We start from the raw sequence: 21,442 nt of genomic DNA on the forward strand, positions 1-21,442 counted from the left end.
ACATATGATACATTCCAATACTATTTGAAGAAGAACATGTTTTTCTTATATAGGTTGGAAGAATGTCATCCTTTTTATTTACTAAATCTGAAAACTATTATTCACTTTTAGATCCAGCAAACTCAGCTCCATCTATTCTTGATGGGTTTGACCATCGAAAAGCCATGGCAGGGCAGCGAGTGGAGCTACCCTGTAAAGCATTTGGGCACCCAGAGCCAAATTACCATTGGCTGAAGGATAACATGCCCCTAGAGGTTGTAGGAAGGTTTCAGAAGACAGTGACAGGGTTGCTGATTGAGAACTCTCGTCCTTCAGACTCTGGCAGCTACGTCTGTGAAGTGTCAAACAGATATGGAACTGCAAAGGTGATAGGTCACCTTTATGTAAAACGTAAGTGTTACTCCATTTTGTCACTGCATCAGCAGTGCTTTTACCTTGAGAAAACAAGATTATTAGAAGTAAAAGTAACCTTTGAATTTTTATAAGGATTTTTGGTTTCTGGGTGGTTGAACTACTTAATATGGAAGTGTTCTCCCTTCCCAGAGAAACATGCCTTGGCAAAAACTTAATTTATATATACAAATCATCAATGATATGCTATACTAGATTTTAAAATAAGTCAAGGCTAGAATATGAAGTGATTTTTATATTTTTACAAAAACCTCATGAATAAAATAAAAGTATCTTTGAAAAGTCTGAGCAAAAATGATCACAACATATTTTGAAGTATGTTCTTGAGTATCTGTGGCCTATCCCTCTATTAAAATTGAAAATGGAGTTTGTTGCTTAGAGCAGTAGTCACTAACATATTTGTTAAAATCACAAAAATTCTCATAAAAATAAAAGGCCTATGATTAAAGTTTGTTACAGTTATAAAGTAAGGTGTTTTTTTTTAATTTTCCAAAAAGTAACCAGTCATTAAGGATCTCCTCAGAACAGTTCCAATTTCTAAACTTCCTAGTAGTGAAAATTAAAATTAAAATATTCTTATATGCTTTATTCACATTGTCCCTTTCTCTGCATGAACTGAAGTTGAAGTACAAGTTTAAAATGTTCTGTCCATAAATGAACTGCCTGGAAGAAGTCTAAATATTCCTTAGAATTTTCTTTGGCACATGGTTTCCTTGACAATTTCATATTTCTAGAACTTTCTCCGGATGGTATACAAATCTTTAATAATATCTGTCACAAAGCAAATGAAATACTAAGATATTATTTTGTTCTCATATCTTTTCATGTACATAGTAAGAGCTTTTATTTATATAACACTTCAAGGTTTGCATAGTACTTTCTATACCTTATTTTGTTTGATCCTCACAGTAATTCTGTGAGATTGGTTATATTATGATCCATATTTTAAAGATGATAAAGCTGAGCCTCCATCTCTCTTGGAGAGGTCAAAGAGCTCTCCATTTGTTAGCCCTCTTAACATAAGAACTAGAGTAAATAACCTAGGCTTTTTATTTCTTTTCACTATACAAAACTATCTTTTACAATATTTTGCTTATGAAGGAAACTTTTTTTCTAAAAGCTCAAACCACTGTATTTAATTCACCCTAACAGTCAGCCTATGAGGTAAGTACATCAAAATGAATATACATTTTGGTTTAGTAAACTTTCTCTAGATGCTTAGGAACAAGTAAATTACACAAAACTTCTAAGTCATTTTATAATGATTACAAATTTTTTAAGTATTATTTGTTCCAATTCAAAAGCAACAATTGCTCATCTTGAAAATTATTTACTATACATTTATTTGATTCCCAAAATTCCTTTTGCTGATACTGGCTGTACTAATAATGCACAATTGATAGTATCTGCCAATGCATCAAGGTTGCTCTTCCATATCTAAGTTAACAGTTTCTATTTATAAAAATCTATATCTTTTGAACCCATTCAATTATACAGACCTCATTCTTGACTGCAGTCTACTTAGTAGACTGAAAAAGTAGAAGGATTTCTTTTTTCTGGGTATATAATTTTAGAAACATATTCAATTTTAAATTTTTAATTATTTTAGATGATGCTATAAAGAAAACTATGTTACTTCTTATATACACTAGTATTTGCTAAGAATGGAACTACTGCAAAATTGCTCATTTCAAACATTTTTTCTTCAAATTCTCAATTTCCTGGAGTACCAAATTTTTATGTCAAAAGTTATATCGACTATTCTAAGATGCCATGTTCAGAAAGACCCTTTTCTTTGCTGATAGCCTAGCAAAATATCTCCTAAATCATTAAGTTGTATTAAGCATCAAGTCACAGGTATTTATTTTAGTATCTTACATTAACACATTTAAATTATTTCAAACTTTCTAGAAGTGCATTAGATGAATATCTTGACTCAGTAATCAGAGCATGCTTAATACTAAGGAGAACTTGGTTGTAGAGTCTATCCATATCCAGGCCAGATAGTTTTGGACTAAGAAAAAAAATGTCCTATGGTTACCATCTGTGTTTCTGATCTTGGGTATTTCTTTTGCATACAGTTGTATGCCATTGGCCTCAGGGGAAAACAAAATAAAACAGCTATTGGTTTGTAGATTTGTCGGTTTCTGGATGACCCAATCCAAATCCATCATCATTATTGCAAAATCAAATGTGAATACATTTTTATTGACTGTGGCTTGGCAGCAGCACCCTGACTATTAGTTAGAATCAATTAAGCCATAACCCATCTTAGATCTGATCACTTTGTGTGGCAGCATGGAGATGGAGAATAAAGATTAAAAAGAATCTTTATTTATATACAACATTTTATTAAAAGGTACTAATTATGAAATCATTTAAATCTATTAAAAAAAACCTTTTCAGTGTTCTTCTGAATGCAGTATGGGTACAATTACTGAATAACTTGTTGAAATAACATTTAGTTACATGCTTCTTCCTTCCCCTTGTCTTCCTTTTTTTAAAATTTTTTCCAAAATCTTTAGAGCCACTAAAAGCCACAATAAGCCCAAGGAAGGTTAAGAGCAGCGTGGGTAGCCAGGTTTCGTTGTCATGTAGTGTTACTGGAACTGAGGATCAGGAACTCTCCTGGTACCGAAATGGTGAAATCCTCAAGCCTGGAAAGAATGTGCGAATTACAGGGATCAACCACGAAAAACTTATAATGGATCACATGGTTAAAAGTGATGGTGGTGCATACCAGTGCTTTGTTCGAAAGGACAAAATGTCTGCTCAAGACTATGTTCAAGTGATGCTTGAAGGTCAGTTTACCAGCTTTTCAGACTCCTATAAAAATATAATCTGATGATCTGATAATACAAAAGAGAAACTCAAGTAAAGACAATCTATGATATTAATTATTGTTATGTTATTATTCATATTAAAGTATTATGGTCTAAGACTTCTTTTCACCCAGCCTAGGTGACATATTGACTTTCTCCTGAAGTTGGGAATATGAATAGAATTATGCATTCTAGGCAGAAAGAAGCATTTGGTAGAAGTAATAGGTATGACATCTATTTGCTTTTATAAAGATACTTTTTTTTTAATGAGGCAATTGGGGTTAAGTGACTTGCCCAGGGTCACACAGCTAATAAGTGTTAAGTGTCTGAGGTCGGATTTGAACTCAGGTACTCCTGACTCCAGAGCCAGTGCTCTGTCCACTGTGCTACCTAGCTGCCCCTATAAAGATACTTTTGAAGTCAATATGTTACCCAAACCTTAAACATTGCAGTGTAACTAACTTTTCACTAATCCAGAATACCACAGGACTAGTTTATCAAGATTTTTCATATTTTATTTGTGTATGTAATTACAAAATTAGGGTTCACATGACTGAAAAAACGCTGTTTACTCCCAAACTTCATCTGAGGAAATCTGTGGTAGCTGACATTCTATGAAGGTGTGGCTATGTGAGATACAATTTTCAAATGATTTATGTGTTCAATATTCAAGATTATCAATTATCAGTTTTTTAAAATAGCAATTCTTATAGGTAACCTAATAGTGAGATATGATAATTATCCTTTAGAATGACAGACTATTGGTTTGAATCTGTGTACTAATCTCTCATGTTTAACTTGGGGAGAGAATTGTTTATTACCACTCATTAATATGCTGTGAGACTCAATTATATTTTCTTGTGTCATTAAACTAATAAAATTGCAGGAATAGACAAAAATTACCCATATATGAAAGTTAGAGCAAAATTATAGCGATAAGCACTGCAAGAAAATGTTTCTATTTTCATTTTCCTAAGTAGTGTTCAAGGAGCAGAAATAGAGTTGCTAGTGACATTCTTACTTGAATTCAAGCTTTTGATTCCATTTACTAAGCTTTTTAAGAGAAAATTGGAATTTTCTTAAGACTGTAGTAGTCATTTTCTAGGGTATTCATGTTAAATAATGGGTATAATTTTCCATGTAATTAAATACAGAAAATAATCACTTTGTACAGAGCCAATTAGTAAATGAGGATGCTTAGCAGACATCACATGGTCAATCTTTTTATAGTCTTCATAGAAAAAGAAGAGTTTAATTGTCTTGGTCCAGTTACTTCAGGAACCATCTCCTTTGACTAAGAATATCTAAAGAATATGTCGATAAATTTTTATGATGAGGTTCAGAGAGTACATGTTATCAAAAAGTATCAGAAGGAAAGATTTTAAACACTCAAATCTGAAAATGTTATATGCTCTCCTCTCTTTAACACCCCTAGACTGACTGCCTCCATTCTGACACACATAACCACAAACACTGACTTTTGTAAAAGGCCAGAAGTGCTTAGTGAACATACCTAATTTGTTCATTTATAATTGCACTATTCAATTTCCCTTCAACATTAAAAGCCCCATCAGTTTTTTCATCTTCTGAGAGATAGTGCTATAGTACAGAAATATGTCTGTCTGATATTTTGTTTTATATGTATATATATGTGTGTGTATGTGTATGTATATATGTGTGTGTATATATCTATATGTGTGTATGTGTATGTATATATGTGTGTATATATCTATATGTGTGTATGTATATGTATATTTGTGTGTGTATATATCTATAATACATACACACACACACACACACACATAGGTATGTATGCCTGTAGTTTAGTTATTACCAACTCTTAAATCTGGTCATCAATGATAGGTTTCTAAATATCCTATGATTTTTACATTCACTCTACTGTTTACTAAATTTTCTGTACATTTGTAATTTGGGTTGTAGATACAATAAGATTCATCATTACTATACAGTCCCTCTTTTCTTATCACTCTCTTAGATTATCTACCCTTAAAAATCTCTGTCAGCACTTGGGGAAGTAGAAAATATAAATGTAAGCTATTTGGGGTAGTAAGTATATTTCATTTCTAAAACTGGGATGGAAATGACATTTTTTTTTAGTGAGGCAATTGGGGTTAAGTGACTTGCCCAGGGTCACACAGCTAGTAAGTGTTAAGTGTCTGAGGCCAGATTTGAACTCAGGTACTCCTCAATCCAGGGCCGGTGCTCTATCCACTGCGCCACCTAGCTGCCCCTGGAAATGACATTTTTTAATGGAACATTGTTTAGGAACTGGGTACCAAGTATGAATGACTGCATTATATTGAGCATCAGGAATTCCATATATGCCCTTGGAATAGCACTTATTAGATCTGAGCAGTCCTACTATTATCCTTCATATCTTTCACCATGAATGTTTATAGAACTCAGCCTACAATATGAAAATCGAAGATATAATAAACAATGGAACTTCTTATAACATATTAACATAATTTCATTACTTTGAAGCTATCTTTGAATGAATATGCAAATGTCTAAAATTTTACATGTTGCTCCTTCCTTCGATAATTCTTTCTTTTTCCTACAGATGGAACTCCCAAAATTATTTCTGCTTTTAGTGAGAAAGTGGTGAGTCCAGGAGAACCTGTTTCCCTTATGTGCAATGTGAAAGGGACCCCACTGCCCACAATTACATGGACTCTAGATGATGACCCAATACTTAAGGGTGGCAGTCATCGTATCAGCCAGATAATCACTTCTGAGGGCAATGTGGTCAGCTACCTGAATATTTCTAACACTCAGGTTCGGGATGGTGGAGTCTATCGCTGCACTGCCAACAACTCTGCAGGAGTCGTCCTCTACCAGGCTCGAATAAACGTAAGAGGTGCTTGTCAAATCAGCTCCTCAAAACACACACACACACACACACACACAAAATGCACACACATGCATGCATGCATACAAACATGTACACAGATGCATATACACATGTGCACACTTACATTCACACACACATACACACACTCCTTATAATGGGGAGAAAAGGCTTCTGTATGCAATAAACTAAGTCTGGAAATATGAACTTGAACTGACTTTTGCTCTTCTCATTTCTTCTCCTTTCCTTCCTATGCAGGGATCTTATTCAATATGTTCATTTTAGAAATGACCTTTTTATTTCTTTTGTCAGATTTTTATATCTTTTCCCTTTGATCCTGTTCTTTTAATCTTTTATTTCTGATTTTTAAATTTCTGTTCTCCGTGTTTCTTATTTTCTTCCTCAATTTTGGCTTCCTCCTTTCATCATGATTCTTCATGTACATGGTACTTTAACTTGCACCTTTAGCCCTACATAATATACATCTACACAATACTTTATATACAGTGCTAAATAATTGATAAATTATACCAATTTTTGTATATAAATGGATTGCTCAGTATAACACAGTTTGGCTTTGTTGGTTAAATTAGTTTTTCTTTAATTTTTTCATTTTAAAATAAAAAGTTGAGAATCATAGTTAATGTTGCCATAATGAATTTTAAATGTTAGAACTGGGATTCATTACTATCTCCCTAACAGAGAATGCTGAAAACTAAGGTTAGATGATTGTAATAGTAAAGTTTTGAGATTGAATTTATTTATATTTACAAGCTAAGACAAGAATGTCTGTTTTTCCTCTCTCTATGTACCCTTAAATTATTTTGAAGAGTTTCTTTATGTTTCTCTAGGGCCTGCAAGTATTCGGCCAATGAAAAACATCACTGCAATTGCAGGATGGGATACATACATTCACTGCCGTGTGATTGGTTATCCATACTATTCCATCAAATGGTATAAGAATTCCAACCTGCTTCCTTTTAACCACCGTCAAGTGGCTTTTGAAAACAATGGGACTTTGAAACTCTCAGATGTGCAAAAAGAAGTTGATGAGGGTGAATATACTTGCAATGTGCTGGTTCAACCTCAACTCTCTACAAGCCAGAGTGTGCATGTGACTGTGAAAGGTAATAAAATATTGAAAGTTATATAGACCAAAGCTTTACTTCTACCCATATACAGATAACTGAACATGTAAGAAATTCACAATAATTCCTAGACATTTATAATGCAATAATACACAAAAACCCACACCATTAAAAATGAGAGTTTCAAAGAACTTGGTCTTTGAAAAAAAAAGACAGTGTTCTCTGCCATTTTCTTCTGGCTTTAAGTAAAGCTGGATCTACACAGAGGTTATTCTTCATAATGATAGTTGGGCTTGGTTTTTCATAAGGGAATATCTTTGAGTATCATTTTCACTTAACAAAAATAGCCCCCAAAGAAGGGCTTGTCTTATTGTTGATCAACTCCAAAAACATATTATTATTGTTTCTGAAAAGTGATTGATCTATTCTTATGCTTTGTAAAATAGAACCCTAGAAAGGTAAAGATAACTGGAATGACAGAGCAGACACTTATTCTTGGATTCATAGACTGTGGGATTCACTAACTTCTGAAGAAATTATGTGTTCATTCCAGATTAATAGATGTAGATATGGTTCCCATCACCACCACATCCACTCACACCTACGGGACTTTAAAGACCATCTACCCAATTCTCTTATTTTGAAGATGAGGAAACTGAGACTTTGAGAGATTAAGTGACATGCTCAGTGTTACAAAGATAGAAAGTGAAAGGGCAGGGATTTGAACAAAGGTACTTTGACACCAAAACTACTGACCTTGTAACACTTTACAATTAAAGACACTTCCAATGTCACACATCTAGTTAGTGTAAGTACTATAATTAACCAAATTTTCCTGACTCTGGTTCTGAACTTAGTATAAAATTATCAATTTTGAATTATGGAAATAATTGATTAGAATCACTGCTTTAATAATTTTGCTATTTAAGGAATATGCTGGTAAAGTACAAGTTCTGGCAAGTAGTACTGAGATGAAAACCTTTTAATAAGAGATCGTGTCTATCAATATTGATTTTGTCTGAGGGCTAGAGAAGACAAGTTAGAAAAAAATCAAAAGAAAGTTGGCCACTAGTTAATAAATTTTTTAAACCAAGACAACTCTTCAAGAAGGTATACTGCCATGGTATAGAGGGTTTATGACACATCATTTATGAGTAAGTCTGAGAGGAAATTAAAAAGGAATAAATTCCAATGTGTATTGTATAAGGCAGGGAGGTATGGGTAGGGTGTAATGAAAAGTCAGCAGGATCTGCCATATTAGGGTCAAACAATCTGATTTGGTACTTAAGAAATCTACACTATAATAAAAAGTAGATTATGATAATTAGGAAAACAATATGAGAGATTCACACATACATATAAATGTGTGTATATACATAAATATATGTATGTATATGATAGAATACTATTGAGCTGTAAGAAATTATGAAAGGGAGGATTTCAGAAAAATCTGGAAAGACATTTTTAATACATGCAGAGTAAAGTAATCATACCCAGCAAAACAATATATAAAATACAAACAATATTATAAAGATAAACAACTCTGAAAGACTGATTAAGACAATAACCAACCATAAGACCAACCATCTTGCACTTCAGAGGACTCAAGATGAAACATGCTACTCACATCCTGAGAGATATGTGATTGACTCAGCATACAAATTGAGACATATTTTTGGACATGACCAATATAAGAATTTATATTGCTTACTAGACATGTTCATAAAAGGTTTTTTTTTCTTTCTCTCAGTGAGATGACAAGAAATGTGACAGAGAGAATGAAGACCTGAAAGTAAAATGAAACTTAATTTTAAGAAAAGAATATCCATGTAGCAATAAGATAACTTTTAGTCCAGATTTTGTGTTGTAGACCCAGCTAACATTGAATATTGGCAGAACTTGAATGGCTAATGAAAAATGGAAGAAAGAAATCAAGAGTAGAAAGCAAGATTAGTTTTATTGGTTAATAATAAGGTCAAGACAATGAAGGGAGGAAAGTAAGACCAGAGGAGGAATGATGGGATGGAAGACTAAGGAAGAATGGAGGGACTTTAGGAGTGATGCATAGGGACAGACAGAAGAAAAGAATAATATCAGAAAGAATATAAGGATTTATGACCATGCTTCTAACACAAATATAGATAATAGACCTAATAATAGATAATATAATAATAATATAATAGATAAATATAGATAATAGACCTAAGGTATTAGACCTTCTTTGGGTGTCAAATGAAGAGTTAAACTATAGGGCATGCATTGAAGCTAAGATTTGAACTGAGTTGAAAGTGTTTGAGGAGGCTTAAATGTGTATGTTTAGTTCCCTACCTATGAGGGCAAGGATTGAGGGGAAAAGGAAGACTGTGAGCTAAGTATTGACTGAAAGAAGGAGGAGTGACTTTGAGATCAAGAAAATTCTGGACAGATAATATAAAGAGAAGAAGTGAACCTAAAAAAAAAAAAAGAGGAAAAGGTGCTAAATGATGGTCATATAGGGAGAATTTAGAAGTGGCGGTAAAAACAAAAGAGTATGCCTCCTCCTTTTCCTCGTCTGGTATCTTGGGACAGATAAAAGAAGATATAATCAGAACTTCAGATGATGGCCAATGATGCAGTGCCTTCTGGAGAGAAAGTTGATTTTTTATTAGTGTAACAGAATAGAAAATCTCAAAATAACGGATCCAAGATCAAATGAGTTTTGATTTTGAGATAGTGGAGGATACAGAGGGTACGATGGGCAATGAAAAAGGAAGGCCAAGGAGGAAAGAGACTGGAGAGGAGTAGAGTTTATCTGGATGGGAATGAGAATACAGAGAGAGGTAGCAAGGGAATTTTTTTCAACCTTGAGGGACTGTGACTGAATCACAGGAATTAGGGGGCTAGGATTTGTGAATTTAAAAGTTGCAGCAATGGGAGAGTATGAATTGAATGGGCCACCCACCTTTCAGGGTCCAATGATGGTGGAATGTGAAATTGTTACAAGTGTTTGTACAACAAGCACTGGTGTGCTAATGATATAAAATGGTGGGAAATTTGGTTCCAGGATCTGAGTTCCCGGGGACTAGACTGAACTTCATGCATGGAACCGTATCTGTGCATTCATTTGAAGACAGTAGGGTACAAACAGAAGATATCTCATATGTGTCATGTACCCAGCTCTGTATCATTCCTCCCCTAATAGTGTATTAAAATTCTGCCTTCTCTCAGCCCCTCAAATATAAATTGTGTACATTTCTGTCTCTTTGCAGTTTGTTGTTTGATATAAAACTTGAGTTGTTTTAATATATTTTTTCAGATTATTAGTGATTTATAACAATCTTTTATACAATGGTTAATAGTCTGCAATTGTTATTTTGAGAACAATTTGTTTAGATTCTTTTATGATGTGTTGGAGAATGAAATTTTGAGCTTCTTTATTTATGTAATTCCCAATTTATATTGGATATCAGCTGAGATAATTTGAGGAAATATTTCCTGGTTAACAGTTTCCCTTATTATCTTAATTATTTATTTTGTTTCTACAAAATATCTTCAACTTCAGAAAATCAAAATTGTTTTTATTAATCTCTTTAATCCATTGTTTGGTTAAATGTTTTCCTTGTACTAATATTAGTATGCTAATATTATTGCTGACAATTTTAAAACATTAAAAACAAATAAAATAAGTCATTAAAGCATTTAAAGGAAAATGCATAGAAGAGAGCAGAAAGAAGTTTGAAAGGAAGAAAAGAAGTAGAACAGACATGAATTTAGCAAGGATAATTGATTAAATATTTTAATTATATATATATATTTTTTTGTTGTTGAGGCAATTGGGGTTAAGTGACTTGCCCAGGGTCACACAGCTAGTAATTGTTGTGTCTGAGGCCGTATTTGAACTCAGGTCCTCCTGTATCCAGGGCCGGTCTTCTATCCACTGTGCCACCTAGCTGCCCCTTATATATACATTTTAAAGCAAACTTCATTTTAGAGATTTATAGTTTTATATATTATCTTTTTCTGTTTTCCTTTGTTTATAAAAATGTTTATTCTGGGGTGATTTTTAAGTGTAAATAAAAATAAAATTATTTTAGAAAATAGATCTCCCCCTTGCTATATGAGATAGGTAAGTGGGATGCTGAATAGTGTAGTGGTCTTAGAGTGAGGGAGACCTGAATTCAAATATGGCCCTTGGTACTTATTAAGTGTGGGATCCTGGGCAACTCACAACCTCAGTTTGTCTCAATTATCTCAATTGTAAATTGGGAATAATAAATAAATGGGGATAATAAGAGCACCTACTTCCAAGGTTGTCATGAAGATCAAATGAGATAATATTTGAAAAGTACTTGGCAAAATGTTTAGTACTTAATAGATGCTTAATAAATTCTTATTTCTTTTCTTCCCATGGCTGTGGGAGATACCATTTTACATTCCCCTCTATTAAAAAATTACTGTTCCCTTTCTGTTTAGGATAGTGTTATATAGTTGTAAGGTATTGCTCTAAACCTATTGGGTTGGGATTTTTTTTTGGGTGGGCAGTGGGTTTTCTTTCTTTCTTTCTTTTTTTCTTTTTTTTTTTTTTTTGCAGGGCAGTGAGGGTTAAGTGACTTGCCCAGGGTCACATAGCTAGCAAGTGTCAAGTGTCTGAGGCCAGATTTGAACTCAGGTACTCCTGAATCCAATGCTGACAGTTTATCCACTGTGCCACCCATATGCCCCCAAGGGTGGTGGGTTTTCAAAACTGTTATTTCCAGTTTTCTCAAGTAAGAGTCTTTTTCCAAGTAGCTTATTTTCTTGAATTTATTGAATACTAAACTATTGAACACAAGTATTTCTGATATTTACTAATCCCATCAGTTTTACTGATATATATGTATATATTTATATATATATAATTTTTAATCAATACATACAGTTTTTAAAAGAGAATTTCATTGCTCCCTTTTGGGTTTTACTTCACCTCAATGTTCTCCTGGATCCCTTCCTTTCCCCCACCCAAAGTCTTACATGATAATAATATAATAATAAAGAAAAAGAGAAGAGAAAATATCAGCAAAATGAATCCATACATGGAATAAATCTGACAATATGTGGAATGTTCTATGGTTTGTTCATATTGTTTGACTACTAGATGAGTATCTTTTGGTCATATGTTTTTGATAGTTTATGATATTTAATATTCAGATTGATATTAAGTTTGAATTTGTTATATAATAAGTTATAAATTGTTAGTCTAATAGTAATTTCAGGCTTCCTAACAGTTCATATCAAAAGCAAGTTTCTTTTACTTACTAAGTGATTATATTCTTGGGTTATCATACACTATATTCTTTTTATTTCTGATAAAAGTATTTTATTTTTTTCCAGTTACATGTAAAGATAGTTCTCAACTTTTGTTTATACAAGCTTTCCAATTTCAGATTTTTCTCCCTCCCTCCCTTCCCTTCCCTCCCTACCCCCTCCCCTAGACATCAGGTAATCTGATATAGGTTTTATATATTTCTGCATTAGTCATGTTATAAGAGAAAAATCAGAGAAATGAGGAAAAACCTCAAAATAGAAAAACAAAAGCAAAAGAAATAGTATGGTTCAATCAGCATCTATACTCCACAGTTCTTTTTTTTTTTTTTCGGGATTTGGAGATCCTCTTCCATCATGAGTCCCCTGAAACTCTTCTATACCATTGCATTGGTGAGAAGAATCTAGTCCATCACAGTAGATCAACATACAATGTTGTTGATACTGTGTATAATGTTCTTCTGGTTCTGCTCATCTCACTCATCATCAGCCTATGCAAGACCCTCCAGGTTTCTCTGAACTCATCCTGCTCATCATTTCTTACAGCACAATAGTATTCCATTACAGTCATATACCACAACTTGTCCAGCCATTCCCCAATTGATGGGCATCCCCTTGTGAGATTTAAAATTGGATATTAGATCATAAATCTCCCCTACTTAACCTTTCCCTTAATTTATCTCCCAGACTAGTAAAATGGAAGAAGCTTTTGGTTTTCTAGATAGACCTTTTATTGTTATGGTAGTCACAAGGTGATGTTGATTAGAAGGATAGGAAAGTAGAAACACAATACAAATCGTCTTAAGTCTAAGCTTAGTCTATATTCCTTATAAAAACTCACCAAAAAGCGAAGGCCACCTTTGGGGAGAGAGAGACTGTGTCAAGCGCGTGCTGCTGCTAACCGCTAGCTGGGCCCAGTCGAACTCTCATCAGCATCAGCCTGTGCAGTGCAGTCAGGAGACCAGCAAAGCAGGAAAAAAAGCCCCACTTCCGTTCTCTCCTTGCCTTTTCAGCTCGCACCCCGGAAGTCGAGTGCATAGCAGGCAGTCTGACATGCGCAGCAGGCGCACTGCCGTGCGTAGCTCATGCCATTGGTCTCCTCCCCGAAAGGGTGGTCCTTAAAGAAAAACTGGCATCTTTCAGTTATCCTAACCAACTGTTAAAAAAACTTTCATATTTTTTTACCACACCCTCAACTTCCAATTCCTTGTCACCACATAAAGAGCAGATATAAATATTTTTGTACATGTGGGACCTTTTCCCTTTTTTCATGATCTCTTTGGGAAAAAGACCCAAAAGTGGTATTGCTGGGTCAAAGGCATACACTATATTCTTGAATTTTATTATGTCAAAATTTCCCTTTTCCAGTCTGTTCCATTGATACAGTTTTTCATCTTTTAACCAATACCAAATGATTTGATGATTATTGTTTTATAATATTGTTTAAATTAAGAAAGTTCTATCTTCCCTGTTTCATTCCTATATTTTTTGTTATTTTTCTTGATATTCTAGATCTTTTGTTTCTCCAGATGTTTTGTTATTTGATCAAGTTCTATAGTGTTTCTTTGGTAGTTTGCTATATTATTACAGCAATAAATTAACTTTGTTAGTGTTTTCATTTTTATCATATAGACATCTGCCAGTCATGAGTATTAAGAATTACTCCAGTTATTTGTTTCTTTGTTTATTTTCCTTAAAGAACATCTTGGTATTGAAGCTAAAGGAGTATTTTACATGTTTTTGTAGTTTGATTCTTGTGGTAGCTATTTTGAGTAAGATTTCCCTTTCTATTGTTACTTCTTACATTTCATTGTTATTATATAAAACTTTTATTGATTTTTATGGTTTTATTTTGTAATCTCTAATTTTGCTAAAGGTATTAATTTTTTCAATTTATTTCTTTGCTCATCTCACAGGATTCTCTAAGTAAACAACTATGTCTTCTGCAAATAAGGGTAGTTTTATCTCTACTTTGCCTCTGATTTGATGTTTAATTTGTCTTGTTATTGCTATTGCTAGATTTGCTGGAATGATATTAGTCATAGGAAGAGGGGCCATTCTGATTTTATATTAATTGGAAAAACTTATAGATTATTATATTACTATGATCCTTGCTTTTGGTTATAAAAATATTATAATGATTTTTTTTTAAATCTTCCTTTGTCTATGCTTTATAGAATGTTTTTTTTTAGGAAAATGAGTTTTGTAATTTGTAAGAAGCTGCTTGTTTCTTAATTCAATTTTACTTTCAGATCAAAATTTTGTCCCTCCTCCTTTCCAATCCCCCACCCACTGAAAATGAAAGAAAAACAAGCCAAACAAGTTTCCACATTGGCCATGTTGGAAGGAAGGAGGGGAGGGAGGGAGGAAGGGAGGGAGGGACATAAATATGAAACTGCTTCAGTCTGCATTCTGAGCCAATCAGTTCTTTAACTGGAGAAGGATAGCATGTTTCATCATGAGTACTTTGGGATTTGGTTGGTCATTGTGTTAATCAGAATTCTTAAGTTTTTGAAAGTTTGTTATCATTACAATATTGCTGTTGCTATATTATAAATTATGCTCCTGCTTCTGCTCACTTCACTTTGAATCAGTTCATATTAGTCTTCCTAGGTTTTTATGAAACTATTCCTTTTATCATTTCTTATGGCACAATAGTTTTCCATCACATTCATACACCATAACTTTTTCAGCCTTCCTCAATTAATGGGCATCCTCCGGTTTCCAATTCTTTGCCACTACAAAATAAAAGAGCTGATATAAATATTTTTATACATATGGGTCCTTTCCCTTTTTCTTAGACTCCTTTGGGATATGGAACTAGTAATGGTATGTCTGGGTCAAGGGTATGTGCAGTTTAATAACATTTTGTGCATAGTTCTAAATTGCTTTGCAGAATAGTTGGACTAGGCCACAGCTCTGCCAACAGTGTATTAGTGTACCAATTGTCCTACATTGGTCATTCTCCTTTTTGTTATCACCCAATATGACATGGTGAGGTAGTATCTCAGAATCATATTAATTTGCATTTCTCTAGTTATTAGTGATTTATAGCATTTTTCATATATCTATTGATAGCTTTCTCAAAGACTCTTTTGAATCTAATGAAATAATATGGTCTTAGATGAAATAATATTGTCTTAGCCAATCTGATAGGTGTCAGATGGTACCTCAGAGTTGTTTTAATTTGCATTTCTCTAATCACTAGTGATTTAGAACATTTTTTCATATGGCAATAGATAGCTTTGATTTTTTCATCAGAAAATTGCCTGTTCATATCCTTTGACCATTTCTCAATTGGGGAATGACTTGGATTCTTATAAATTTGATTTAGTTCTTGATATATTTTACAAATGAGGCCTTTATCAGAAGTGCTGGCTATAACAATTATTTCTCAGCTTTCTGACTCCCTTCTAATTTTGGCTGCATTGCTTCTGTTTGTACAAAAACTATTTAATTTAGTGTAATCAAAATCATCCATTTTGCATTTCATAATATTCTCTATCTCTTGTTTGGCCATAAACTGTTTTCCTTTCCAAAGATCTGATAGGTAGACTATTCCTTTTTCTCCTAATTTACCTATGGTATCACCTTTTATGTCTAAATAATGTACCTGTTTTGACCTTATTTTAGTATAAGGTGTAAGTTGTTGGTCTATGCCTAGCTTCTGCCATACTATCTTCCAGTTTTCCCAGCAGTTTTTGTCAAATACTGAGTTCCTATCCCAGAAGGAGGAGTCTTTTGGGTTTATCAAACAGTACATTACTAAAGTCATTTACTACTGTGTCTCCTGTGCCTATGCTATTCCATTTATCCACAATTCTATTTCTTAGCCAGTACCAAATAGTTTTGATGACTGTTACTTTTTATTATAGCTTCATATTTGGTACAGCTAGCCCACCCTCCTGTGCATTTTTTTCATTAGTTCCCTTGATATTCATGAACTTTGGTTTTTCCAGATGAATTTTGTTATTATTTTTTTCTAGCTCTTTAAAAAAAATTAGGTAGTCTGATTTGTATGGTACTGAATAAGTAAATTCATTTAGGTAGAATTGTCATTTTTATTACATTAGCTTGGCCTATCCATGAGCAATTAAAATTTTTCCAATTGTTTAGATCTGATTTGATTTGTGTGAAAAGTGTTTTGTAATTGTGTTCATAGAGTTCCTGGATTAGTCTTGGTAAGTAGACTCCCAAGTATTTTGTATTGTCAACCATTACTTTAAATGGAATTTCTCTTTCTCTTATTGCTGGACTTTGTTGGTCATGTATATAAATGCTGATGATTTATGTGGATTTATTTTATATCCTGCCATGTTGCTAAAGTTGTTAATTGTTTCAAGTAATTTTTGAGTTGATTCTCTAGGATTCTCTAAGTATACCATCATATCATCTGCAGAGTGATAGTTTTGTTTCCTCCTTGCCTATTCTAATTCCTTTAATTCCTTTTTCTTCTCTGATCGCTAAAGCTAACATTTCTAGTACAATATTAAATAATAGAGGTGATAATGGACATCCCTGTTTTACCCCTGATCTTATTGGGAAGACCTCTAACTTATCTCCATTACATATAATGCTTGCTGATTGTTTTAGGTAGATACTGTTTATTATTTTAAGGAAAGCTCCACCTATTCCTAAGCTCTCTAGTGTTTTTATTAGGAATGGGTGCTGTATTTTGTCAAAAGCTTTCTCTGCATCTATTGAGATAATCATATGATTTTGGTTAGTTTTATTGATGTGGTTGATTATGTTGATAGTTTTCCTAATGTCAAACCAGCTCTGCATTCCTGGTATAAATCCTACCTGGTCATACTGTATTATCCTGGTGATCACTTGCTGTAATCTCCTTGCTAATATCTTATTTAAAATTTTTGCATCAATATTCATTAGGGAAATTAGTCTATAATTTCCTTTCTCTTTTTTGGCTCTGCCTAGTTTTGGTATCAACATCATATTTGTGTCATAAAAGGAATTTGGTAGCACTCCTTCTTTGCCTATTTTTCCAAATAATTTGCATAATATTGGAATTAATTGTTCTTTAAATGTTTTGTAGAATTCACTTGTATACCCATCTGGCCCTGGAGATTTTTTCTTAAGAAGTTCATTAATGGCTTCTTCAATTTCTTTTTCTAATATGGGTTTATTTAAGGATTTTATTTCCTCTTCATTTAACCTGTGCAATTTGTATTTTTGTAAATACTTGTACATTTTTATTTATATTGTCAAATTTATTGGCATACAGTTGGGCAAAATAGTTCCTAATTATTGCTTTAAGTTCCATTTCATTGGTGGTGAAAAAAACCCTTTAAGTTTTGATACTGGTAATTTGGTTTTCTTCTTTCTTTTTTATAATCAAATTAACCAATGGTTATTTTATTTTATTGTTGTTTTTTTCATAAAACCAGCTCTTAGTTTTATTGATTAATTCTATAGTTTTCTTGCTTTCAATTTTATTAATTTCTCCTTTAATTTTCAGGATTTCTAATTTAGTATTTAATTGGGGATTTTTAATTTGTTCTTTTTCTAGCTTTTTAAGTTTCATGCCCATTTCATTGATCTCCTCTTTCTCTTTTTTATTGATGTAAGCATTTAGAGATATAAAATTTCCCCTAAACACTGCTTTAGCTACATCCCATAAGTTTTGATATGTTGTCTCGTTATTGTCATTCTCTTGGATGAAGTTATTGATTATTTCTGTGATTTGTTGTTTGACCCATTCATTCTTTAGAATGAAATTATTTAGTTTCCAATTAATTTTGAGCCTATCTTTCCATGGCTTTTTATTACATGTAATTTTTATTGCATTGTGATCTGAGAAGGATGCATTTACTATTTCTGCCTTTCTACATTTGACCATGAGGTTTTTGTGCCCTAATGCATGTTCAATTTTTGAATATGTGCATGTACCCCTGAGAAAAAGGTATATTCCTTTCTATCCCCATTCAATTTTCTCCAGACATCTATTATATCCCCTTTCCTCTTCTCCCCATAAACTCCTTTTTAACCCCTTAATTTTATTTATATCATCACATAAACAACAATTTATATATTACTATCATCTGTGTATAATCCTTCTGTCTAACCAAATAGATATACAGTTCTCAAGAGTTATAAGTATTATTTTCTTGGGTAGGAATGTAAACAGCTTAACCTTATTCAATAACTTTTTCTCCCCATTTACCTTTTTAAACTTCTCTTGAGTCTTGTATGTTAAGATCAAATTTTCTATTCTGTTCTGGTCTTTTCATCAGGAAACCTTGAAAGTGCCCTATTTCATTGAATGTCCATCTTTTCCCCTGAAAGAGAACACTCAGTTTGGCTGAGCAATTGATTCTTGGCTGCAATCCAAGCTCCTTTGCCTTCCTGGATATCATATTCCAAACCTTGTGATCCTTAATGTTGAAGCTGCCAGGTCCTGTGCAAGACTGACTGTGGCTCCATAATATTTAAACTGCTTCTTTCTGGCTGCTTGGACTATTCCTTCACCTGATAATTCTGGAATTTGGCTACAATATTGATTGGAGTTTTCTTTTTGGGGTATCTTTCAGAAGGTGATCAGTGGATTCTTTCAATGATGATTTTATCCTCTGATTCTATGATATCAAGGCAGTTCTCCTTGATAATTTCCTGGAATATGTTGTTTGGACTTTTTTTCTGATCATGACTTTCAGGCAGTCCAATTATTCTCAAATTGTCTCTCTCTGATCTATTTCCCAGGTCAGTTGTCTTTCCAGTGAGGTATTTCACATTTTCTTCTATTTTTTTTCATTCTTTTGATTCTGTTTAACTGATTCCTGGTCTCTCATGGAGCCATTAGCTTCCAACTGTCCAATTCCATTTTTAAAGCATTGTTTTCTTCAATGAGATTATGCACCTCCTTTTCCATTTGGCCAAATGAATTTTTTAAGCAATTATTTTCTTCAGTCAATCTTTGTGCTTCCTTTTCCAAGCTGCTGATTCTTTTTTCATAATTTTCTTGTGTTGCTTTAATTTCTCTCCCCATTTTTTCTTCTACCTCTCTCAATTGATTTTTAAAATTCTTTTTGAGCTCTTCCAAGAAGGCTTTTTGGTTTTGAGACCAATTCATCTTCCCTCTTGAGGGTTCACGTGTTGGAAATTTGAGACTGTTGTCCTCTTCTGAGTTTGTGTTTTGCTTTTCTCTATCAACACAGAAGCTCTCAGTGGTAAGAGCTCTTTTTTGTTTCTTACTCATATTGCAGCTTATTTTTTTAGAAGTTGAGGTCTGCTCCTGGGGCCCCAGGGTCACTGTTTCAAACTTCTTGTGCTGGGCCATAGGGGCTACATCTCTGGCTTTCTACACTGAGACCTCTATGGCTTGTGAATTTCTCATCACCCTGGGCTTGTTCCCTGTGCTTGCTCCTGGCATTCTGGGATGGCCAGGTCTGGTCACACTTGTCCTCTGGGTAGCCTTCTAGCTGGCAGCCTGCCCTCTCAGCTGTTACTGAGTATTTTGATTTGCATTTCTCTTATTAGTGAGTTAGATTAGTTCTTTTGAACACTTTTCTTATTATATGATCACTTGTCCACCAGGGAATGACTTTTGGCTTCATATATGTGTTAGTTACCTATATGACTTGGATATCAGTCCCTTATCAGAGATAATATGCACAAAATATTTTCCCTAATTTGTCATTTCCCTTCTTACCAGAGATGCCTTAGTCATTTAAAAAATCCAAATATTTTCAATTTCAGAAATTATAAATTATATTTTTCATCTGTTATAATCATTTTGATCCTTTGTTTGGAAAACTCCCAGGAATATTATAGCCAAATTCCAGAGCTCTCAGGTCAAGAAGAAAATATTGCAAGCAGCCAGAAAGAAACAATTCAAGTGTTGTGGAGCCACAGTCAGAATAACACAAGATTTAGCAGCTTGTGATGTTTAAAATCTATATTGTGTGATTGCCTTAAATTAGAAGCTTCAACACCAGTCTTTAGGCATTAAACATTTATTAAAGCATACAGGTATATTCACATGGAGTTCAGAAAGTTAAGAAAAGGCCTATCTAGCCTAGAGTTCCAGCAAGCTGATTGTGGAAGCTTTTTATAGGTCTGGAACAGAGGCAGTCCTTACACACTGCTTCAAGCTGATTGGTTGGTGTCATCCAAATCCATTGGTTTTGAAGGTATTCTCAAGTTGAGTTCACAGTCTAGCTTCTGAGAACAATACCTTCTTAAGGGATAGCCAGGTGTGATTACAATCCAATTAACTTGAAGTAGGCTAATCAGCAGTTAATCAGTCTCACTTGATTCAATCAGTCTAGATTAATCTCCGGGTGGGTCTTTGAGTATCTGGGAAATCCCATTATTTCATCACAAGCTTCTACATTAAAGATCAGAGGGTTTGGGATATGTTATTCCAGAGGAAAAAGGACTGGGATTACAACCAAGATTCACTTAGCCATCAAAACAGTATAATCCTTCAGGGGACAAATGGAAATTCAATGAAAGAAAAGACTTTCAGGCATTCTTGATGAAAAGACCTGAAATGAATAGAAATTTTGACATTCAAATACAAGACTCTAGAGAAGCATAAAAAGGTAAACAGGAAAAAGAAAATCTAAGAAATATTAAAATTTAAGCTGTTTACATTCCAACATGGGAAGATGAAACTTGTAACTCATAAGAACTTTGACAGTATAAGGGCAGATGATAGTAATAAATTTAGACAGATGGTACAGGTGTGAGTTGAATATGAAGGGATGATATCTTTAAAAAATAAAACTAAGGTGTAATAGAGGACTACATTGAAAGAAAGGGAAAGGGAGAGGTGGAATGGAGTAAAGTATCTCACATAAAAGAAGCAAGAAAAAGCTTTTACATTGGAGGGGAAGAAGGGGGAGGTGCTGGGGAGTGATTGAACCTTACTCTCATCAGAATTGGCTAAAAGAGAGAACAATATACACACTCACATATTTATAGTAATCTATTTTACCCTGCAGGAAAGT

At 33.6% G+C, this 21,442-nt stretch overlaps 1 protein-coding gene across 1 annotated transcript in view; it reads left to right on the forward strand.

Annotated features, from left to right (window-relative positions):
* The window catches only part of DSCAM (DS cell adhesion molecule), a 715,945-nt gene that overhangs the window by 335,655 nt on the left and 358,848 nt on the right, over nucleotides 1–21,442 (forward strand). Inside the window, exons 5-8 of the mRNA XM_043997664.1 lie at nucleotides 112–390; nucleotides 2,937–3,212; nucleotides 5,818–6,114; nucleotides 6,957–7,232. Of these exons, the coding sequence (XP_043853599.1) occupies nucleotides 112–390; nucleotides 2,937–3,212; nucleotides 5,818–6,114; nucleotides 6,957–7,232 (1,128 nt within the window). The remainder of the gene's footprint in view (nucleotides 1–111; nucleotides 391–2,936; nucleotides 3,213–5,817; nucleotides 6,115–6,956; nucleotides 7,233–21,442) is intronic.

Source organism: Dromiciops gliroides, chromosome 3 (genome assembly GCF_019393635.1).
Source record: "Dromiciops gliroides isolate mDroGli1 chromosome 3, mDroGli1.pri, whole genome shotgun sequence".
Taxonomy (NCBI): domain Eukaryota; kingdom Metazoa; phylum Chordata; class Mammalia; order Microbiotheria; family Microbiotheriidae; genus Dromiciops; species Dromiciops gliroides.